This window comes from Poromitra crassiceps (assembly GCF_964638095.1).
Source record: "Poromitra crassiceps genome assembly, chromosome: 8".
Classification (NCBI taxonomy): Eukaryota; Metazoa; Chordata; class Actinopteri; order Beryciformes; family Melamphaidae; genus Poromitra; species Poromitra crassiceps.
The window spans coordinates 23,083,370-23,103,748 of NC_139629.1; the positions used below are offsets into that span (position 1 = coordinate 23,083,370).

Here is a 20,379-nt window from a genome sequence, read left to right on the forward strand (position 1 = left end):
ATATGAAAGCATCAAACAGCTTTATCTCAGTTGTTCCTTGCCCCCGTTTGCTCCGCTCCATTCAATTGCATGTGACGCAAGCCGGAAGACATAGTACAACAATTGTGATTGGTTCTCTAAGCAAGCCCAGGTTTTCTGTCTTACACAGCACACTTCTCTTACCTTTGTTATTGTACACGTCCAGGTAGTTAGGAGCCGAGAAGATTGTAATTAAAGAAGGGAAGCCTGTCGTTTGACTTTTCCTGTACATTCGATACCTGAGAGAAAGACAGCGGTTATTAGCCAATCAAAAGAGAAAGAGACAGGTTATTAGCCAATCAAAAGAGAAAGACAGAGGTTATTTGCCAATCAGCAGGACATATTCATAATACTCACCCTGCATCTTGGGCTTCGTGTGCTCGTATTACAGACAACAGGTTATTGTTCATCAGGAAGTCACATACTGCTGGGTAACTGATAAACACAAGAACAATGTGGCCGTTAAGTGACGAACAAACGTCAACGTTCGCCAAGACAGAACACGCATTCAGCCGTTTTGAATCATTCCATAGATTTGATTTATTTTTTGCTTTTACCAGAGCCGCTGTAACAAAAAGCCAGTGAATAAAATAGTTTGGTGACAGCGTCTTTGTGTTGAGAACAAAGATGAAGCGGAGAGAAGCGTTGGAGGCTCCTGCGCCTACTCACATCACACCAACGACGCCTTCCCACTCACTTTCAGGGTTTGCCATGAAAGACTTAAAAGCAGCTTGTTCTACACTGAGAAATGTCAAACTATTGAACATAAAATATCTAGTGTCCAGTAATCTATTACAGTAATCTATTACTACATTGATCCATTTCAGTGTCAAAAAGATGTGCTGTGAGCAATGGAGTAAATATGTGCCAAGTTGTCAACTTCACCCAACAAGGCCAATGGGCGGGTTCTCACCGGTGCAGACTGTGGATTGGTTCTACTGACTGTTGATTGGTGGTTGAGGTTGAATTGATTGCTCATGCCTACCTCAAAATGGCTGCGCCCAGGGCAAATGTTTGTGTTCTACTCTCTTATGGAAAACCAGTATAAACCAGCCATTCCCTAAAATCTGGGGCTTCAATTCCAGCACGCTAGAGAGCGATTTCAGTTGCTACTCATGAGGGAGAGACACAGCTTTAACTGTTAAATATAACCTAACATTTAAAATTGTATTTAATCCGTTTGGCAAATGGTGATTGGACTTATTTCGATTGACAATTTTTCTAAAACTATCCGACATTTATGTTTGTTTGTTTGGCTGTTTCCATCCTGGTGAAGAGAAGCTCCTGCAGCACTGCTGTCTGTTCAGTCACCTTGGTGAAGAGACATTCCTGCAGCACTGCTGTCTGTTCAGTCACCTTGGTGAAGAGACGCTCCTGCAGCACTGCTGTCTGTTCAGTCACCTTGGTGAAGAGACGCTCCTGCAGCACTGCTGTCTGTTCAGTCACCTTGGTGAAGAGACATTCCTGCAGCACTGCTGTCTGTTCAGTCACCTTGGTGAAGAGACGCTCCTGCAGCACTGCTGTCTGTTCAGTCACCTTGGTGAAGAGACGCTCCTGCAGCACTGCTGTCTGTTCAGTCACCTTGGTGAACAGACATTCCTGCAGCACTGCTGTCTGTTCAGTCACCTTGGTGAAGACGCTCCTGCAGCACTGCTGTCTGTTCAGTCACCTTGGTGAAGAGACGCTCCTGCAGCACTGCTGTCTGTTCAGTCACCTTGGTGAAGAGACGCTCCTGCAGCACTGCTGTCTGTTCAGTCACCTTGGTGAAGAGACGCTCCTGCAGCACTGCTCTCTGTTCAGTCACCTTGGTGAAGAGACGCTCCTGCAGCACTGCTGTCTGTTCAGTCACCTTGGTGAAGAGACATTCCTGCAGCACTGCTGTCTGTTCAGTCACCTTGGTGAAGAGACGCTCCTGCAGCACTGCTGTCTGTTCAGTCACCTTGGTGAAGAGACGCTCCTGCAGCACTGCTGTCTGTTCAGTCACCTTGGTGAAGAGACATTCCTGCAGCACTGCTGTCTGTTCAGTCACCTTGGTGAAGAAACGCTCCTGCAGCACTGCTCTCTGTTCAGTCACCTTGGTGAAGAGACGCTCCTGCAGCACTGCTCTCTGTTCAGTCACCTTGGTGAAGAGACGCTCCTGCAGCACTGCTGTCTGTTCAGTCACCTTGGTGAAGAGACACTCCTGCAGCACTGCTGTCTGTTCAGTCACCTTGGTGAAGAGACGCTCCTGCAGCACTGCTGTCTGTTCAGTCACCTTGGTGAAGAGACGCTCCTGCAGCACTGCTGTCTGTTCAGTCACCTTGGTGAAGAGACGCTCCTGCAGCACTGCTCTCTGTTCAGTCACCTTGGTGAAGAGACGCTCCTGCAGCACTGCTGTCTGTTCAGTCACCTTGGTGAAGAGACGCTCCTGCAGCACTGCTGTCTGTTCAGTCACCTTGGTGAAGAGACATTCCTGCAGCACTGCTGTCTGTTCAGTCACCTTGGTGAAGAGACGCTCCTGCAGCACTGCTGTCTGTTCAGTCACCTTGGTGAAGAGACGCTCCTGCAGCACTGCTGTCTGTTCAGTCACCTTGGTGAAGAGACGCTCCTGCAGCACTGCTCTCTGTTCAGTCACCTTGGTGAAGACATTCCTGCAGCACTGCTGTCTGTTCAGTCACCTTGGTGAAGAGACACTCCTGCAGCACTGCTGTCTGTTCAGTCACCTTGGTGAAGAGACATTCCTGCAGCACTGCTGTCTGTTCAGTCACCTTGGTGAAGACATTCCTGCAGCACTGCTGTCTGTTCAGTCACCTTGGTGAAGACATTCCTGCAGCACTGCTGTCTGTTCAGTCACCTTGGTGAAGACGCTCCTGCAGCACTGCTGTCTGTTCAGTCACCTTGGTGAAGACGCTCCTGCAGCACTGCTCTCTGTTCAGTCACCTTGGTGAAGAGACGCTCCTGCAGCACTGCTGTCTGTTCAGTCACCTTGGTGAAGACGCTCCTGCAGCACTGCTGTCTGTTCAGTCACCTTGGTGAAGAGACATTCCTGCAGCACTGCTGTCTGTTCAGTCACCTTGGTTGTCACGACAGTTAAGACGGCTGCTTAATAAACTCAGGCAAAATGTGCTAAAAATAGAGACCAATGGAGGTCTGGGATTTTATTCTTGATCGTACAGATTCTACAGATTCAGTTTCTCAAACTTCTGTGTGGAAATGAAGAACTGCAATGCAACAAAGCCTCAGTCTGAGTGAGAGGTCTGTGTCTGAGTAGAACGCAGTGCCAGAGGGAACAGCACCAGAACTACCGTGTCTGAGTAGAACACAGTGCCAGAGGGAACAGCACCAGAACTACTGTCTCTGAGTAGAACGCAGTGCCAGAGGGAACAGCACCAGAACTACTGTGTCTGAGTAGAACGCAGTGCCAGAGGGAACAGCACCAGAACTACTGTCTCTGAGTAGAACACAGTGCCAGAGGGAACAGCACCAGAACTACTGTGTCTGAGTAGAACGCAGTGCCAGAGGGAACAGCACCAGAACCACTGTGTCTGAGTAGAACACAGTGCCAGAGGGAACAGCACCAGAACTACTGTCTCTGAGTAGAACGCAGTGCCAGAGGGAACAGCACCAGAACTACTGTCTCTGAGTAGAACGCAGTGCCAGAGGGAACAGCACCAGAACTACTGTGTCTGAGTAGAACACAGTGCCAGAGGGAACAGCACCAGAACTACTGTGTCTGAGTAGAACGCAGTGCCAGAGGGAACAGCACCAGAACTACCGAGTCTGAGTAGAACACAGTGCCAGAGGGAACAGCACCAGAACAACTGCTGGATTTAGTCATAGATTTTCTTGTATGGCGATAGAATAATTAAAACATTTTGTGATTTCTTTTTTTCTACGTTTTCAGAACATGAAAAACAAGAACAGGAAAAATTAATAATAATAAAAAAAAATATATATATATATATATATATATATATATATATACATATATATATATATATACATACATATATACAGTAAGTTAAGTCAATTTCGTTAAAAGTAGTTTTTAACCTCATCAAAATAGGTCAGGAACGGGTCCCACATCACTAAAAATGTCCTCAATGAATTGGTCGCCTGGAACCTGAGTCTCTCCATACGTATAATTGAGACCATGTCTGTCAGCCACAGCTGAAAATAAGGTCATTTTGTGTGATTTCTGAACAAATCACTGAAATGTCGCCATTAAAACAAACTAGGGACAAAGGATTCAATTGGGTACTTTTTAGGTGGCAGGCTTCACCCCTGCATGACTTCCATACAGTGCCAACATTGCAAAATCAACACAAACACTGAGGCATTGCAGAGCACGCTAAAAGCATGTTTCTCCCCCACTCTCCAGTCAGTCAGCCCCTCCCATCCCTGCTGCTGCGCGCTGTTGTGAGCGCTGTCTGTCAGCCTCACATAACGTTAAACACTGGGGACAGATCTCCTGTCTGTCAGCCTCACATAACGTTAAACACTGGGGACAGATCTCCTCCTGGAGAAAAGAAACTAACGTCATTAGCCACAAATCTGGTGATTTCTTCTGGCCATGGGATTAACGTGACCAGCAAGCAGCAGTAAGCCAGGCAATGACGATAGCTGAGTAGCATCAGCATGTGCTTTTATCACAGCTAAGTCATCAATGCTAATTATTACCATCAATGTTAGTGGAGGTTTAGCTAACATACTATTAGCATCAATCCTAGCGGAGATTTTTCTCTGTTAAAACCACATTTCCAGAAATGGCAGTGGCAAGAGAATACACACAGGCTTAGATAAGGGTCTTACCTACATGTCTATGAGGGGGGATTGTGTTCACAACATGTACAACTAACGTTACTTGCTGGTATGTCGAAACCAGAGAGATACGAGGAACAGTACAGCCACACTCAGACAGCCAGGATAGGAGGGAGCGCTTGTAATATACACCAGCGCAGCTGAGCGCATGCTGAAACTGTCACGAGCGGGTGGAGTTGAAGGTGTTACCGGTGGGCATGTTATGTAATCGGTGTAAGGCCGTGTAACACCGGTAACACCTAATATCGCGGCAAGCCTAATTCCGCCATAACCAATCACCATAACCAACTCTAAACCTATGACAGTTGACAAAGGTCATCATCCCCCCAATAGAGGGAGAGAGAGAGAGAGAGAGTGAGAGTGAGAGAGGGAGAGAGAGAGTGAGAGTGAGAGGGAGAGGGAGAGGGAGAGAGACAGAGAGAGCCACAAATGCTGTACCTGTAGAAATAAGAGCAGCCTCTGACACTGTTGTGGCAGAAGTGTTCTTGGGTCTTTTCCGAGCCGTAGTCCTCTCCTGGGTCCGACCACAGCAGATCGCACATGGGCCCAAATGCCGGTGGCTCCTTAAACCGGTCCAGCTACACACAGTAGAACCACCCCGTCAAGAGTTAAAAGCAAATTAAACAGAGGGTAACCCACTTAAACCCATTCATGTGTTCAAATTAAATTGAGTGCTATACCAATGTTAAAGGTATATTCAGCGATGTTTCTGTGTTAAAGTAAGTGTTAAATGGCTCTGTATTCTGACAGCAATCACTGAAATAGAGTTTGGTCAGTGACTTGAAACCCCCAACCCCCCTGCTGTCCTCTATCTCTCTCCTGTAGTCATGCAGGCAGGGCGGACCGCAAACGTAAGTCGTAGAGACTCACGGATGGCGCCGTTGGATTCGGGGTGAAAAAATACATATAGTCAACTATAGGCATCACGATCTGACCTTCCGTTTGCCAGAAAATGTCAACTTTTCTCTGATTGGATAGTTTGAGCTTGGCACCAATTTTTATCCAATCAGAGAAAAGCTGAAATTTTCTGGGAAACAGAAGGTCAGATCACGTTGCACATAATATATGTACTATACGTATTTTTTCACCCCAAATCCAACGCCGCCACCCCTGAGTCTCTATGACTTACGCTTGCGGAGATACATCCGCCCTGCCTGCAGGACTACAGGAGAGAGATAGAGGACAGCGGGGAAGGGGGGGGGGGGGGGGGGGCTTCACGTCACTGACCAAACACTCTATTTCAGTGATTGCTGTCAGGATATAGAGCCATTTAATACTTATTTGAACACAAAAACTTCGCTGAATGCACCTTTAAGAGCAGAATGTAGCTAAGAGTAAATCTCGTGCCATAGTGGCAACGAGACCTGGCTCACTTCAGACGAGTGTTTGGAGCGTTACCTTGCGTATGTCATCCAGGCAGGTGATTTCAGGGCTCAGCCCCCCATGCACACAGAGGAACTGCTGGTTGAGGAGCGCAGCCAGGGGCAAGCAGTCAAACGCTTCCATACACGCATCATACACGCGCTCAGAGTACTTTATTTTACCTGGACACACACACGCAACACACACACAAAGTCTGGTCAATTCACAAGCCTGTTGCAACAAAGCTTTTTAATAGGGCCCGACCGATACTGGATTTTTGAGGCCGATGCCGATGCCGATATTAGGGAGTAAAAAAATACCGATATCGATATATCGGCAGATATTCCTTTTTTTTTTTTTTTATCCTGGTCGCTGCTCCACCCTCTGCCGATCTGGGGAGAGCCGAAAACTGGCTCCATGCTTCCTCCGAGACATGGGCAGTTAGCCAGCCGCTTCTTTTCACCTGACAGGGGAAGCTTCACCGGTAGGACATAGCAATGTGGGAGGATCACGCTATTCCAACGAGTTCCCCTCCCTCCGAACAGGCGCCCTTAACGACCAGAGGAGGCACCACATCAACAACCCTCAAATATCAAACACTTGACAAAGATACGAGTTGACATGAATTGAAATATGTAATGTAGGCAGGATATTTTACAGCTTATTAATAAACTCAATGCAATGAAACGGTAAACTTAACTGGGAATTTAATAATTATAAATAACTAGAAATACAAAAACACAATAGAACAAATAGTTAAGAGAAAATATCAAATATACACAACATGCTGTCTATAACTTTAAAAAAAAAAAAAAAAAAACGGCACACCATATCGGCCGATACGATATATCGGTAATCGGCCAGTATCGGCCGATAATATCGGCGAACCGATATATCGGTCGGGCTCTACTTTTTAAATACCCACTGTTGCACATACCACTCCCAGCCAAACCCGGCTGATATGAGATCAGAAGTTTGCCCGTGGCACACAGACTTTGTTCATACATGACAACAGCAAGCAGAGCAGAGCGACTCACACTCCTGTTTAAAGGTGAAGTACTCTGTAAGGTGCCGGCACTCGTGGTTGCCTCTGAGGAGGAAGAGAGTGTTGGGGTGGTTGATCTTCAGAGTCCACAGGTACAGTACACACTGCAAGACACACACAGGCTTACAGTGAATCCTTACATGACACCTTTTAAAAAGGGAACACTCGTCAGACATTGAAGGTCACTAAAAGTACTGCAGCACTAGCTCTATTGAGGATCCTGAACTGGACTACGGATGTGCGCGACAACTAGTCGGATAAACGTTTAACCGTACCAGTCGGCACCAGAAATACTAGTAGGGGGTTAAACTAATTATTCAATTAATCATGTGAAAATGCTGGGCTAACTGTTAAGATGTTACGCAGCCACCTGAGGTGGTAGCCCCCCCACCTCCCCGTTAATGCCCGGATGTAAACACAAACCAGCGTGGTGGAAACCATGAGTGGACAGAGATGACATCTCGTGAAAACCAGCACGTTTCCCATGATTCTCAGCGGTTGCCGGTTGTCGACTTCCTGTTTACATTTTTTTCACTAGCAAGGACGTGCGCGCCGCTGTCAAAGAGTGGGAACGTTTGGCTTATTTGATCCGAAATGGCTAAAAATAGTAACGTTGTGTGGTTGCATACCTACGATATTTTACAAAAACGAGGTGAAGGTCAATTCACTCGTACTGTACGGGCTTATTTTATCCGAAATGGCTAAAAATAGTATGTGGTTGCATAGCGGCGGCTTTTGTTTTGAAGGCTAAACGTCCAAACCGGAACTCTTTATTATTTGGTCATTGAACGGAGCTTTAGCGGTCTCTCTCTTTCAAGATTCAAAATATTGTCACTCCGTTGTACAATTATGCACGTGTGAAATGATTGTGCTAGGGGGCTCCATTACAAGACATAGGTAGGTACAAAGTCACAACAATTATTATGATTATTTTCAGTCTCTTTCACTATGAACGGTCCTGGGCGGAAACAGGCAACTGGAAACAGGGAGGGAGGGTGTCATGGAAGCGCCCACGGTCTCACCAGGAAACTCGTGAATATGAGGAACAACCGCCCCACTATTTTACTATTGTAAAAACAACAGCGCTACACCCCTGGGCATGTGGCCATTAACCTGTAACGACAGCAGGCTGCTGGTGGTAGCAAGCTTCTAGTTAGCCACACTCCAATATGACATTGTTTTTTGCACGTTTTTTTTTTTTCCTATCTGGAGGAGGAAACCCCAGGGGAGCACATGGAGAACATGCAAACTCCACACAGAAAGGCCCTTTCTGACGACCCCACCTGGGCGGTAGGCACTGAGGACACACCCACTCTCAGCGCCCACAGTGTCCCACAGTGTGGGAATCAAACCCAGGACCTTCTTGCTGTAAGGCGACAGCGCTACCACTGCTCCACCGTACCCCTATATATATATATATATATATATATATATATATATATATATATATATATATATATATATATGACTAGATTGAGGCTGAATACACATGCCGGGGTGAGGTGTTCAGAATAACCAGCTCAAAGTGTCACACACAAGCTGCTTATTGAAGGGCGTAATCAACGGTTTCAAATGCCTCTAAATACATGCAATATTTTTTCGACGTTTCAACCTCATCAATTTAATTGTGTTCAATGTTGCCTCGTCTTCTGAGTGTTTTCTTACTTTTAGACTCGTCTCAACTGAAATTCTCAGGGAAATGAGTTGCTAGGAACCTCCCTAAACTGGACAATGTAGTTCGGTGTAACATTCAGAATCAGGCAACAAAGTTAAGCAGTGTAAATTGGTGTTGTGGCTGTCTGAGGATAAATTAGCTCTAAATGAATGGAGTCCAAAATGTAGCAACAGGATTATGGAATATCCTGAATGAGCAGTTAATCCTAATCCTGACAAAGTCTTGGGAAGTGGATAATGTGGTTCTGCTGGTAGGATTATCCACTGACCCTAACAAGGAATTATGACAGCAGCCAATAAAAACGTCATGCCAGCCAATGCAGCCATAGCTAGCTAGACTAAGGCCATGTCCACACGGAGACGAGTTTAGGTGTATCCGCTAAAGTTTTTTCTTGTATGGACGTTTCGTCCAGATGGAACCAGCGTTCTGGGAGTATACGTTCTGGGAGAATACGCACATTTTTGAAACCGGGTGCCAGAGTGAACAAATCTGAAGACGCCACCCTTGCATTTCCGTGTTTACAACCCATACGCATCTTTCCTGAACCGATGACGCCATAGCCCCACCTCTCTCCGCCAGCAACAGCTACTGAGCCTCGCCACAGCTGCCTCTTCCCATCCACCCCACCCCTCCCCTCCCTTCATCGGATATTTCCCAGAAGGCTTAGCGGCGGCTAAGTTTTTACGATAATAACACAAACAAAATCAGGCTAAACGTGTTAAGATAGAACTAATATTTATTGTTAATACAACATGCAATTCTGGAATATTTGAATATTGGACAAAATGAAATTAAATGAAATGTAAACCCTGAGTGTAACACACATACTCGGGATGCTCTATATATAACCCTCGCAAATACAACGTGTTAGTGAAGTGAGAGGTTTGACGACCACACGGTTGCACTGTGACATTGTGACGTCCACTCCAACAAGTCTTTAGCTTACTTTACGCCACTTTTCAATAAAAACACATTTATGCCATGACTTTATATAATGTATATTTATGTTGCATCATTTAGCCTGCGCTGTGATGTGCAGGAGCGGCCAATACGCTGCGATGCGTTTGCAACATGTCTAAAGATCATGGAAGCGGCTGGTATCAGGAACGTCACCGATAATTAACGTTCTATATTGTAGGCTACAGAGAGACCATCAGCCCTGCTGAACAGCTCTGCATTTGCCTGTATAGGTTTAATCATTTTATTCATCGACATGGCAAACCTCGTCTAGAGTTGAGATACAGAGGCTACGTAACAGGTAATAGTACCCAACAAGGCCAAGGGTTTAACCTGCTCGCTACAGTGAGATACACATTATAGACTGTGCGCCCCTAGTGGTTGAATGCCATTATTGACGAGATTGTCTTATTCTCTGTTTTTGGTGTACTTTGTGGCAGCGTTACAGCGCCACTTACCGGCCTGGCATATATACTACAGCGGTTTCAGTGGTATTCAGTGGTTTCATGTGGATACACACATTTCTTGAAACGATTCCGTGTTTATGGAAAACTTTTCTTAAAAGAAAAAAAAAAAGATTGGTTCTGTCTCCGTGTGGACTGTGGACATGGCGTAAGTTAGGCTCTCTTGCACAAAACAGTGGCAGATTCAGTGCTTCCCTCAGATTAGTTTGGAAATGGGACACAGACAGAGCCTAGAGGCAACATCCACAGCGTTTGTGTGGATGCACCCTTGTGAGTGTGCGACTGTGCGTTTGTGTGGATGCACCCTTGTGAGTGTGCGACTGTGCGTTTGTGTGGATGCACCCTTGTGAGTGTGCGACTGTGCGTTTGTGTGGATGCACCCTTGTGAGTGTGCGACTGTGCGTTTGTGTGGATGCACCCTTGTGAGTGTGCGACTGTGCGTTTGTGTGGATGCACCCTTGTGAGTGTGCGACTGTGCGTTTGTGTGGATGCACCCTTGTGAGTGTGCGACTGTGCGTTTGTGTGGATGCACCCTTGTGAGTGTGCGACTGTGCGTTTGTGTGGATGCACCCTTGTGAGTGTGCGACTGTGCGTTTGTGTGGATGCACCCTTGTGAGTGTGCGACTGTGCGTTTGTGTGGATGCACCCTTGTGAGTGTGCGTTTGTGTGGATGCACCCATGTGAGCGTGCATTTGTGCGGATGCACCCTTGTGAGTGTACACCCTTTGTGTAGAATGCAGATTTGTATGTTAGTGTGCCTTTCATTTCCTACTAGCTTCTATTTAAAGACGGTCTCCTAAGCCCCGCGACCCAAGGCCGGCGCTCTAAATGTCAGATGAAACGGCAGACGACGACACGCGCGTTAAGCCACACCTACCTCGATGCTGAAGTACCCTCGATCTACGTAGTCCCCGAGGAACAAGTAGCGGGTGGTGCTGGGGGATCCGCCCACCTCAAACAGTTTCATCAGGTCAAAGAACTGGCCGTGGACGTCTCCGCACACTAGAGAGGCACACACACACACACACATGTTAACTTCCCCAAAGTCCGATCCTGTTAAGTGCATATCAAGTACTTGACTCTTAGCGAGACACAGTGAGAGTTTCAAAAGTTTGAAGGAATGAGAGAAACACGAGAAGAAAGGGGGTACCAGAGGGGAGACAATAAGGCACACAGACAGTGTGGATGGAGACTAAAATAGGCAGGGGGGGGGGGGGGGGTGGAGGAGGGTTGGATACCTAAGCTACAGCACATGTCAGGGAGGGCAGCTATAGAAATAGATTGGTGCATCTGAGACAGGGTAGATCAGTCCTGACACACATGGCTCGTCTTTGTCTTCACCCGCTGTCAAGTTCAAATGATCTCCATGCTAGACGTGGTTTGGAGACATCCACTCAATCACGATTTATAGCTCTCTGCGGTCCGATTCCTAATTCATGAGTGCCATCTGTCGATTTATAGCTCTATGCAGTCTGATTTCTAATTCATGAGTGGTATCTGTTGCATCGAATGCTTAAAATACACTACAAGAGTTTCCCTCTGATTTTACATAGGATTTCCAGTTGGGCTCAGTCTGTCTTTGTTGACTCTAGTCTGCAGTTGTTGTGGGCAGCTGTTGTGCCAATTAGCAGCAAAATCTGTTCCGTGTATTATGGGTACAGATTTCTAATCGTCAAGTGTAAACTGCCTCCCGACGTCACGCCAGTCAGAGCCAGTCGGAGCCACAACGATTATATCAAACATGTTTGAATTTCTCGCGTTGAGTCGAGTCGTGTTATCTGGTCCAACGACCCGACTCAACTCAACTCACACGTGCATGTGGAATCCTGTCAATATCCAATGAACAACTAGGAGGCAATGAGCTAAAAGCAGTCAAATAGCTCATCTTCATACAATAGATATTTCTGATACCAAGGCACACCTGAATAATAGACGGAAGCATCAAAGACGCTAGTATGCCGGTTGCTCACGGTTAAGTCAGAAAGAATAAAACTGAAACTTCCCGTTACAAACTTCAAAATAAAAGTATACCATTGCAACCATTTTGTGTGTGTGATTCGAAATACCCCAAGTAACAAAGAGGAAATAAAGAACACGTTGCATGCATAGAAACCTGTTTTAAATTAACGCAATGTTGTGGCCTCGAAATTAGATCCATTTCAACACATCTCCAACTGACGAACGATTTAGATCCATTTCAACACATCTCCAACTGACGAACGATTTAGATCCATTTCAACACATCTCCAACTGACAAAGGATTATTTTTTATTTTGTTTTGAATTTCCTCTTCCGTCTCACACACACCAAGAATCATGAGGTAAAACCATGACGGTTGTTCTAAGCAAGTAAATAAGATGAATCAGCGTGTTTGTCGACAAACGGTTTGGCTATACGGCCACTACAACTGCCATTAATTTTAAAACGCAGTTCATGGTGAAACCATGCCCTCTTTGAACTCTGACTGCTCCTTTATACTTTAAACTGGACACTCCATTTAAACTTGAAACGGTTCACCACATTTAGGACTCTATCACCTCAATTCAGCCTTTAATTTAGCTTTTGTACCGTTTGGGAAATCGCAGTTTAACTTTTAGACTTTTTTCAACCTTTATAATGGGACCCTATGGAGCCAGGCTGTACTTTTTTTTTTTACTAAATTCACACATTTTAAAAGAGACAGTTCACACAACTTTAAATATATTACATGTCAGACCCTTTAGCTACTTCTGCTTTCACTCACAATGTCAAAATATAAGCAATATAGCGCCCAAAACTACGTTTCTGTCCTAATGGGGATTCTCCTGAAGCAGAATCAGCCCTGGATCAGGTGTGGTTCTGGATCAGGTGTGGTTCTGGCTCACCTGTGATGGGGGCTTCTACTTCCAGCATACATTTCTCCTGGCGGAGGATGCTCGCTCCCTCGTTGATGATTCGCAGAGCGGCCTCCTCCTCCAGCCGGCCCTCCTTCACCAGATGACCCTTTAGGATCTCCACACTGGGCCTCCCCTCTACATACAGGTCTCTGACCGTCAGCCGTGTCCCGGGAGGGTATGGCACCGCTGCAAGACACACAGACAACACATTACATTACATGAGGTCATTTGGCAGACGCTTTTATCCAAAGCCACTTACAATAACACACTTTTGTCAGCAATAGAGAAATCAACTATGCAACACAACTACAACTTTTGAAGGAATAGTGGTCAGTGTTTTTTTTGTTTTTCTTGAGAGGGAGAGAAAGATGTTAGTTCAAGAAGGACCCAGATGGAGCCTGAAAATGTGTGTCTTTAGTCTTTTCCGAAAGATCGGCAGTGAATCAGCCGTCCTGACCGAAGGTGGAAGCTCGTTCCACCATTGAGGTGCCAGGGACGAGAAGAGTCGCAAACGGGATGAGCGACTTTTGGGCCCCGTAGCGGAGGAGGGGTGAGGCGTCCTGCGCTGGTGGAGGAGCGGAGGGAACGTTGAGAGTTTTGGAACCTGACCATAGATTGTAGGTACAGAGGAGCTGTCTGGTGTACCGCCCTGTAGGCCAGCGCCAGTGTCTTGAATTTGATGTGTGCCGAGATGGGAAGCCAGTGAAGGTCCCGGAAGAGGGGAGTGACATGAGAGAATTTGGACAAGACATGCACAAGACATGCAGAAGGCCTCAACACACATAGCTTCTCAACACACACACCGGCACACTAACCAACAACAACACACGGCACATGGAAATACAGTTGAATGTCTCTTAACATGCTAACAGTGTGACGTTCCTGACATACTTACTGACATACTACCGCTGGGGAGAGTGTTGGAAAAACAGAACTGGTTTTCCTTCACACTTATACACAAAGACTCTTCCTACTGTCTGCAACTGCTGAGAATGTCTTGAGAACCTTGAATCAATCAGAACATGGTGATCATCACCATCACCCTGGAGCATGATCTTTTCTTCTGGTTCCCTTGCCTCCTAAGTGGGGCAAAGGGACAATGTTTCTGCGCCTTCTGTTACAGGTGGGTTTTTACGGGGTGGTGTTGCTAACCCTGACATACATGTCTTTGGTGGTGGGAGGAAAACCCACAGGAGCACGGGGAGAACACGCAGACTCCACACAGAAAGGTGAAACCATGACCTTCTTGCTGTGAGGCAACAGTGCTAGTAGCCACTGAGAGAAGCAGCCTGAATCTTATCTCAGTGAAAGAGCGAGCCGTAGCCGTTAGGGATGTAGCCGATCCGATCCAATATCAGTATCGGGTTTTTTTCAATTCCAGCGCTGGCCGTAATTTGCCCATGTATAATAGTATCCTTCTTTGCCTTGTATATTTTCTTAATTTTGTCTGCTTTTTGCAAGGTATATTTAAAAAAAATATATATTTAATTGGCCAAATCTTTGCCTATATTGTATATTCAAGAAGAATATTGGTATCGGCATAATATCGGTATTGGCAGATATCCAAATTCAGGTATAGGAATCGGATCGAAAGTGAAAAAATGTGGATCGGTGCATCCCTAGTAGCCGTAGGCGACAGTGGTGGGGAATCCATTCCCTGCACGGTGAAATGAACAACACACTGGCTCTTTATGTCCTTTTTGACTGGGAAAGATATGACTCACCTTGCTAGCATTTCAAGGAGGTGCTAAAACAACACACAGTCAGTCAAGCCCAGGGCTTATTTTGTGCCGGATCCTGTCAGAACAGGATCCTGTCAGAACAGGATCCTCTCAGAACAGGATCCTGTCAGAACAGGATCCTGTCAGAACAGGATCCTCTCAGAACAGGATCCTGTCAGAACAGGATCCTCTCAGAACAGGATCCTGTCAGAACAGGATCCTCTCAGAACAGGATCCTCTCAGAACAGGATCCTCTCAGAACAGGATCCGGGACCTCCCAGATTGGGATGGCACCTATTTGATTGTATCCGGAACCTTTAGCACCACTAAGGCTACGTTCACACAGCCATCCTTAGTGCTTGAATCTGACTTGATGCTCACATGTGATTTTTATGTGTGGCTGTTCACACAGACTTTTTAAAAGTGGCCCATATCCGACTCCAGTGTGAACAGATCACGGACATGAAGTGACCCGCATGCACAGAAGAACAACAATAACGTCACACGCAGCACACTGCTGTTCTACGTAAACCCGGAAGAAGACAGCAGTAAACATGGCAGTAGCTGATGATGTTGTTTCATCTGTTGTTCACGGTTTAATTTCAATGCCCGCGTGTTGGTCCTCCCCCTCCCTCCTCCCGCCAGCGCAGAATAGTGACGAATGTCCCTCTGGAATGACGTAAAAGTCACATTGAAGTGGTGGACGCTGCCAGGAAATCTTTGGATATTGAAGACATTTCGGGAGATGACTTGACGAAAACGCTGAAGGAAGCGTTCGCTTCGGCCTAGACGACTGGTCTGGGCTAGAGGTCGACCGATTAATCGGCCGGCCGATTAATTGGGGCCGATTATTGGCATTTTTAATTAATCAGCATCGGCCTGCAAATTTATTTTATTTTTTTATTTTTTTTGGCAGGCCAGGCCAGGCCAGGCCACCGGGCATTTGCCCGACGTGCCCGATTATGCAGTCCGCCACTGAATGTGAGTCTTCTCATGCACCCATGAGCCTACTGTAACGTTACGTTTCCTCAGTCACCACCATCTTCTGCAAACACACTTCTCCCATCAAATGACAGCAAATCTAAACAGTTACATTATTATTATTATTATTATTGTTAATGTATAGAACAGTGCATGAATGAGTTCTCTGACATACTGCTCTCTCGCTATAGCCTACAGTCACTACTGAAATCTATACCGCATAACCCAATGTATTTTTCTATTTAATAAAAAGAATAATCAAAAACATGTTACTGTACTGGCTAAGATAACATCTTATATTAGATGTAGGCCTACGTACAGTATAATGTTATATTCGATTTTCAATGTGCATGAATGGATAATGGAAATCTAGGCTACTAGATTTCTTTAAAAAAAAATACCAACAGAAGAATATTGCACATTTTTTGGGGGCGCTACCCACACGTTTAGCTGTGTGTTTCTCATTCCACGAATGCACAATCCTTACAAGTTGTACCCCGTTGTAAAGGTGACTAATCAGGCTTTCCAACTATATAAAAAAAAATACCAATTGGTATTATTAAAGGGGAGAAATAATCGAGCAAAATAACGTTTCCAAACTTTTTTTGAGGAGTTTATTTTAATCGTATTTTATCGAATGAAAAAAATAATAATAATCGGCATTATATATCGGCCATCGGCCGGCCTGCTCTCTAAAGATCGGCATCGGCATCGGCCATTGAAAAAGCAATATCGGTCGACCTCTAGTCTGGGCCACAGTATGGATATTGGGGTGAATGGGCGCATTTTGGGTGGACACTTTTTTATTGATATTGTATTTGCACTATAGTTTTAGCAATTCAGTAGGTGGCGGTAATGCACCATTTAAGGATGCCAACTGCCATAAAACTCAACAGAAGAAGAAGAAGAAGAAGTCACATTGAAGCATTAAGTCAGATATGGGCCAGATGTCTGTTCACACCGGAGTCACTTTCAAAAACATCAGATTCGAATCTGATGTTTTACCACATTTGAAAGTAGCCCAGGTCGTCTTTAAAAAAGTCACTTTCAATGTGACTTGTACTGTTCACACAGTCATGAAAAAGACTGATCTGAGTCACTTAGGGGGGAAAAGATTAGATTCAAGCACTAAGGATGGCTGTGTGAACGTAGCCTAATAGATCCTCTTATCCATTATGCGTGTTGCTATTTGACTTGTGATTGGTCAGTTAAGTTTCAGTTGACTCTCACACTGCAGCCTCTCTCTGCTCTCTGTGTCAGGGGCGGGCCTTAGTGCCCCCCCCCCCCCCCCCCCCACACACACACACACACACACAGTAGCAGAGAGAGGCCAGTAAGTCTGCCCCCTATTAGTTGATTGGTCGATGAGAAGAGTCTTAATCGACCAAGTTTTCATTAGTTGGTTCATCACAGGAAGAAGAAAGGACACTCAAACTCCATTGGGAAGCTGTGTCTTGCCGTTAAAAAGTTATTAGACCAGGGTTGCCAACCTTGGGTACCACCTGGCTGGAGTGATGCCTTCAAACTATAAAGCAAGGCGTCTCTGTCTGTGTGTGTGTTCTTGGCCTTGTCCTTGTCCTGTGTGTGTGTGTGTGTGTGTGTGTGTGTGTGTGTGTGTGTGTGTGTGTGTGTGTGTGTGTGTGTGTGTGTGTGTGTGTGTGCGAGCATATCTCTTGTCTTGACAACCGTTGGTTGGATCTACTTCCCACTTGGTGGGTGTATTGCTGGGGAACCAAGGACGTGCGACGACGACGACTCAACTAATCGATTAATCACTTGAACTACTGACTATGAGTGGACTAAGGAGATGGTTGGTGGAGGGCAGCCCTATGAACCTGCTGATGACTACGCTCGTTATGAACCTGCTCGTTATGAACCTGCTGATGACTACACTCGTTATGAACCTGCTGATGACTACACTCGTTATGAACCTGCTCGTTATGAACCTGCTGATGACTACGCTCGTTATGAACCTGCTCGTTATGAACCTGCTGATGACTACGCTCGTTATGAACCTGCTGATGACTACGCTCGTTATGAACCTGCTCGTTATGAACCTGCTGATGACTACGCTCGTTATGAACCTGCTGATGACTAAGCTCGTTATGAACCTGCTCGTTATGAACCTGCTGATGACTACGCTCGTTATGAACCTGCTGATGACTACGCTCGTTACTGTTAGCTCAATACTTTAACCTGCTGATGACTTTACGCTCGTTACTGTTAGCTCAATACTTTAACCTGCTGATGACTTTACGCTTGTTACAGTTAGCTCAATACTTTAACCTGCTGATGACTTTACGCTCGTTACTGTTAGCTCAATACTTTAACCTGCTGATGACTTTACGCTCGTTACAGTTAGCTCAATACTTTAACCTGCTGATGACTTTACGCTCGTTACAGTTAGCTCAATACTTTAACCTGCTGATGACTTTACGCTCGTTACTGTTAGCTCAATACTTTAACCTGCTGATGACTTTACGCTCGTTACTGTTAGCTCAATACTTTAACCTGCTGATGACTTTACGCTCGTTACAGTTAGCTCAATACTTTAACCTGCTGATGACTTTACGCTCGTTACAGTTAGCTCAATACTTTAACCTGCTGATGACTTTACGCTCGTTACTGTTAGCTCAATACTTTAACCTGCTGATGACTTTACGCTCGTTACTGTTAGCTCAATACTTTAACCTGCTGATGACTTTACGCTCGTTACTGTTAGCTCAATACTTTAACCTGCTGATGACTTTACGCTCGTTACAGTTAGTTCAATACTTTCCTGGGTCAAATGCACCTGTCAAGCATCAACACGTAGAAAAGCAACATCTCTATCTGCTCTGTCCAGGTGTCTCGTCCACCCGCCACTGTGGCTGTTTGACAGACTGACATGTGAAGATTGATTAAGGAGAAATCAGATAATACCATCTCTTGCAATTACAAAAGGCTTTGTTATGAATGTGGCGGGCGGTTTTTACTGTTACACATCAGAATGTAAAGCAGCGATAAACACCAGGAGAGAGAGAGAGAGCGAGAGAGAGAGCTCTGTTTCTACACGCCTCTCCATGCTGATCTTATGATTGTGAATGCAGTGTTTCCCCTAGAAAAATCTTTCAGGCCTGGAGGGATTTTGAAACGTACCTCGACCGCAACGGTGGGGGCCCTCGCTAGCGACGCTAAACTTTGAGCTAACCTGTTCACATCTATGTTCGCAATGGCATCCCAAGTATCATCATACTATTATGGGATGCGATGCGAACAGTTGGATTATGGGATGAGCGTTTCCCAGGCAACACACGTTGACACGTTTTGGAACAGCGGCGCGCGCTGGCACAATGCTCCTAAAAGCAAAATGCTTATTGTTTTGAATGATTTGGCATCTTCTATTACTGTCAACACCAGTATTGTTGTATTGTAATAATATCCCATAAAGTTTGATTGAAATTTTGGGGAGAGCAGAGGGGAAAAAAATAAAAAAAAATCTGGGCTGGCGGGGGCGCTGTTGGCCTGGCGGGCCCGCCAGGCCTGTAGAATGGTAGGGGAAACACTGCTCATGATTAATAAATGTAAATGAACAATGCTTTTGTTTCTGATGACAGTTCAGTTTAGTTTAGTTTCAACAGCTAGCCTAGCACCTAGGCGTTCTCCAAAGTGTTGCACTGTGGATGTCTTGATGCATTTCTTGACTTTTTCTCCCCCCCACCCCCCCCAACGCAGAAAAATGAAAAAGTAAACAACTACAATGATTAACAAACACATGAATGTACCCGTACCTGAGGAGGGGAGGGAAACAACACCACCAACAACAACACCAACAACAGATTATCAGGCACTCGCCCCACCGATGCGACCCTGAGAAATGTTGACTTGCGTTTGCGCCGCCCACCCACACGGCATGCTGTGTTAAAGGGCACGTGCGACAGACCTTTTCGCTGATAGCATTAATCGGTTAATGTTGAAACGGTCGGTTATCAGTTGACATCCCTGGTCCTTTGCTTACATAGTCGGCTAAAAGCCTGACGAAAAATGATGGAGCTTAAAGTCCCTGGAAACCAAAATCCACAAAAACGTTCTAACTATGTTATTTAGGGTCTTATGTTAGTAATTTTGTGCCTCAGAAATTATTATACATTACTTTCAACCCAAAGCCTTAAAATCGACACTTTTCTACAAGATTCTACAAAGTACTTCCTCATTGAAGACAGCAGTGCGCGAGGTGGTAAAACGCAGGAGCTTATGACGTCATAAGCTCTATATAACCTTTGTACACGCGCGCAATCTGCCCTTCTCCTTTTGTCCGTTCTTTGCCACCAGTGACAGCGCTCCGTCAGTGTCTGTCTGCCTCCCACTCTGTGCCGAGCGCTATGCTTCTCTCTCTCTCTCTCTCTCTCTCTCTCTCTCTCTCTCTCTCTCTCTCTCTCTCTCTCTCTCTCTCTCTCTCTCTCTCTCTCTCTCTCTCTCTCTCTCTCTCTCGGGACTAGTG

General features: G+C 45.6%; 1 protein-coding gene across 1 annotated transcript in view; it reads right to left on the reverse strand.

Annotated features, from left to right (window-relative positions):
- Positions 1-20,379, reverse strand: part of ppp3ccb (protein phosphatase 3, catalytic subunit, gamma isozyme, b) — a 58,298-nt gene that overhangs the window by 22,297 nt on the left and 15,622 nt on the right. Inside the window, exons 2-8 of the mRNA XM_083641965.1 lie at positions 13,186-13,383; positions 11,199-11,323; positions 7,218-7,329; positions 6,217-6,362; positions 5,257-5,396; positions 376-453; positions 163-257 (exon numbers count right to left, since the gene is read on the reverse strand). Coding sequence (XP_083498091.1) covers positions 163-257; positions 376-453; positions 5,257-5,396; positions 6,217-6,362; positions 7,218-7,329; positions 11,199-11,323; positions 13,186-13,383 — 894 coding nt within the window. The remainder of the gene's footprint in view (positions 1-162; positions 258-375; positions 454-5,256; positions 5,397-6,216; positions 6,363-7,217; positions 7,330-11,198; positions 11,324-13,185; positions 13,384-20,379) is intronic.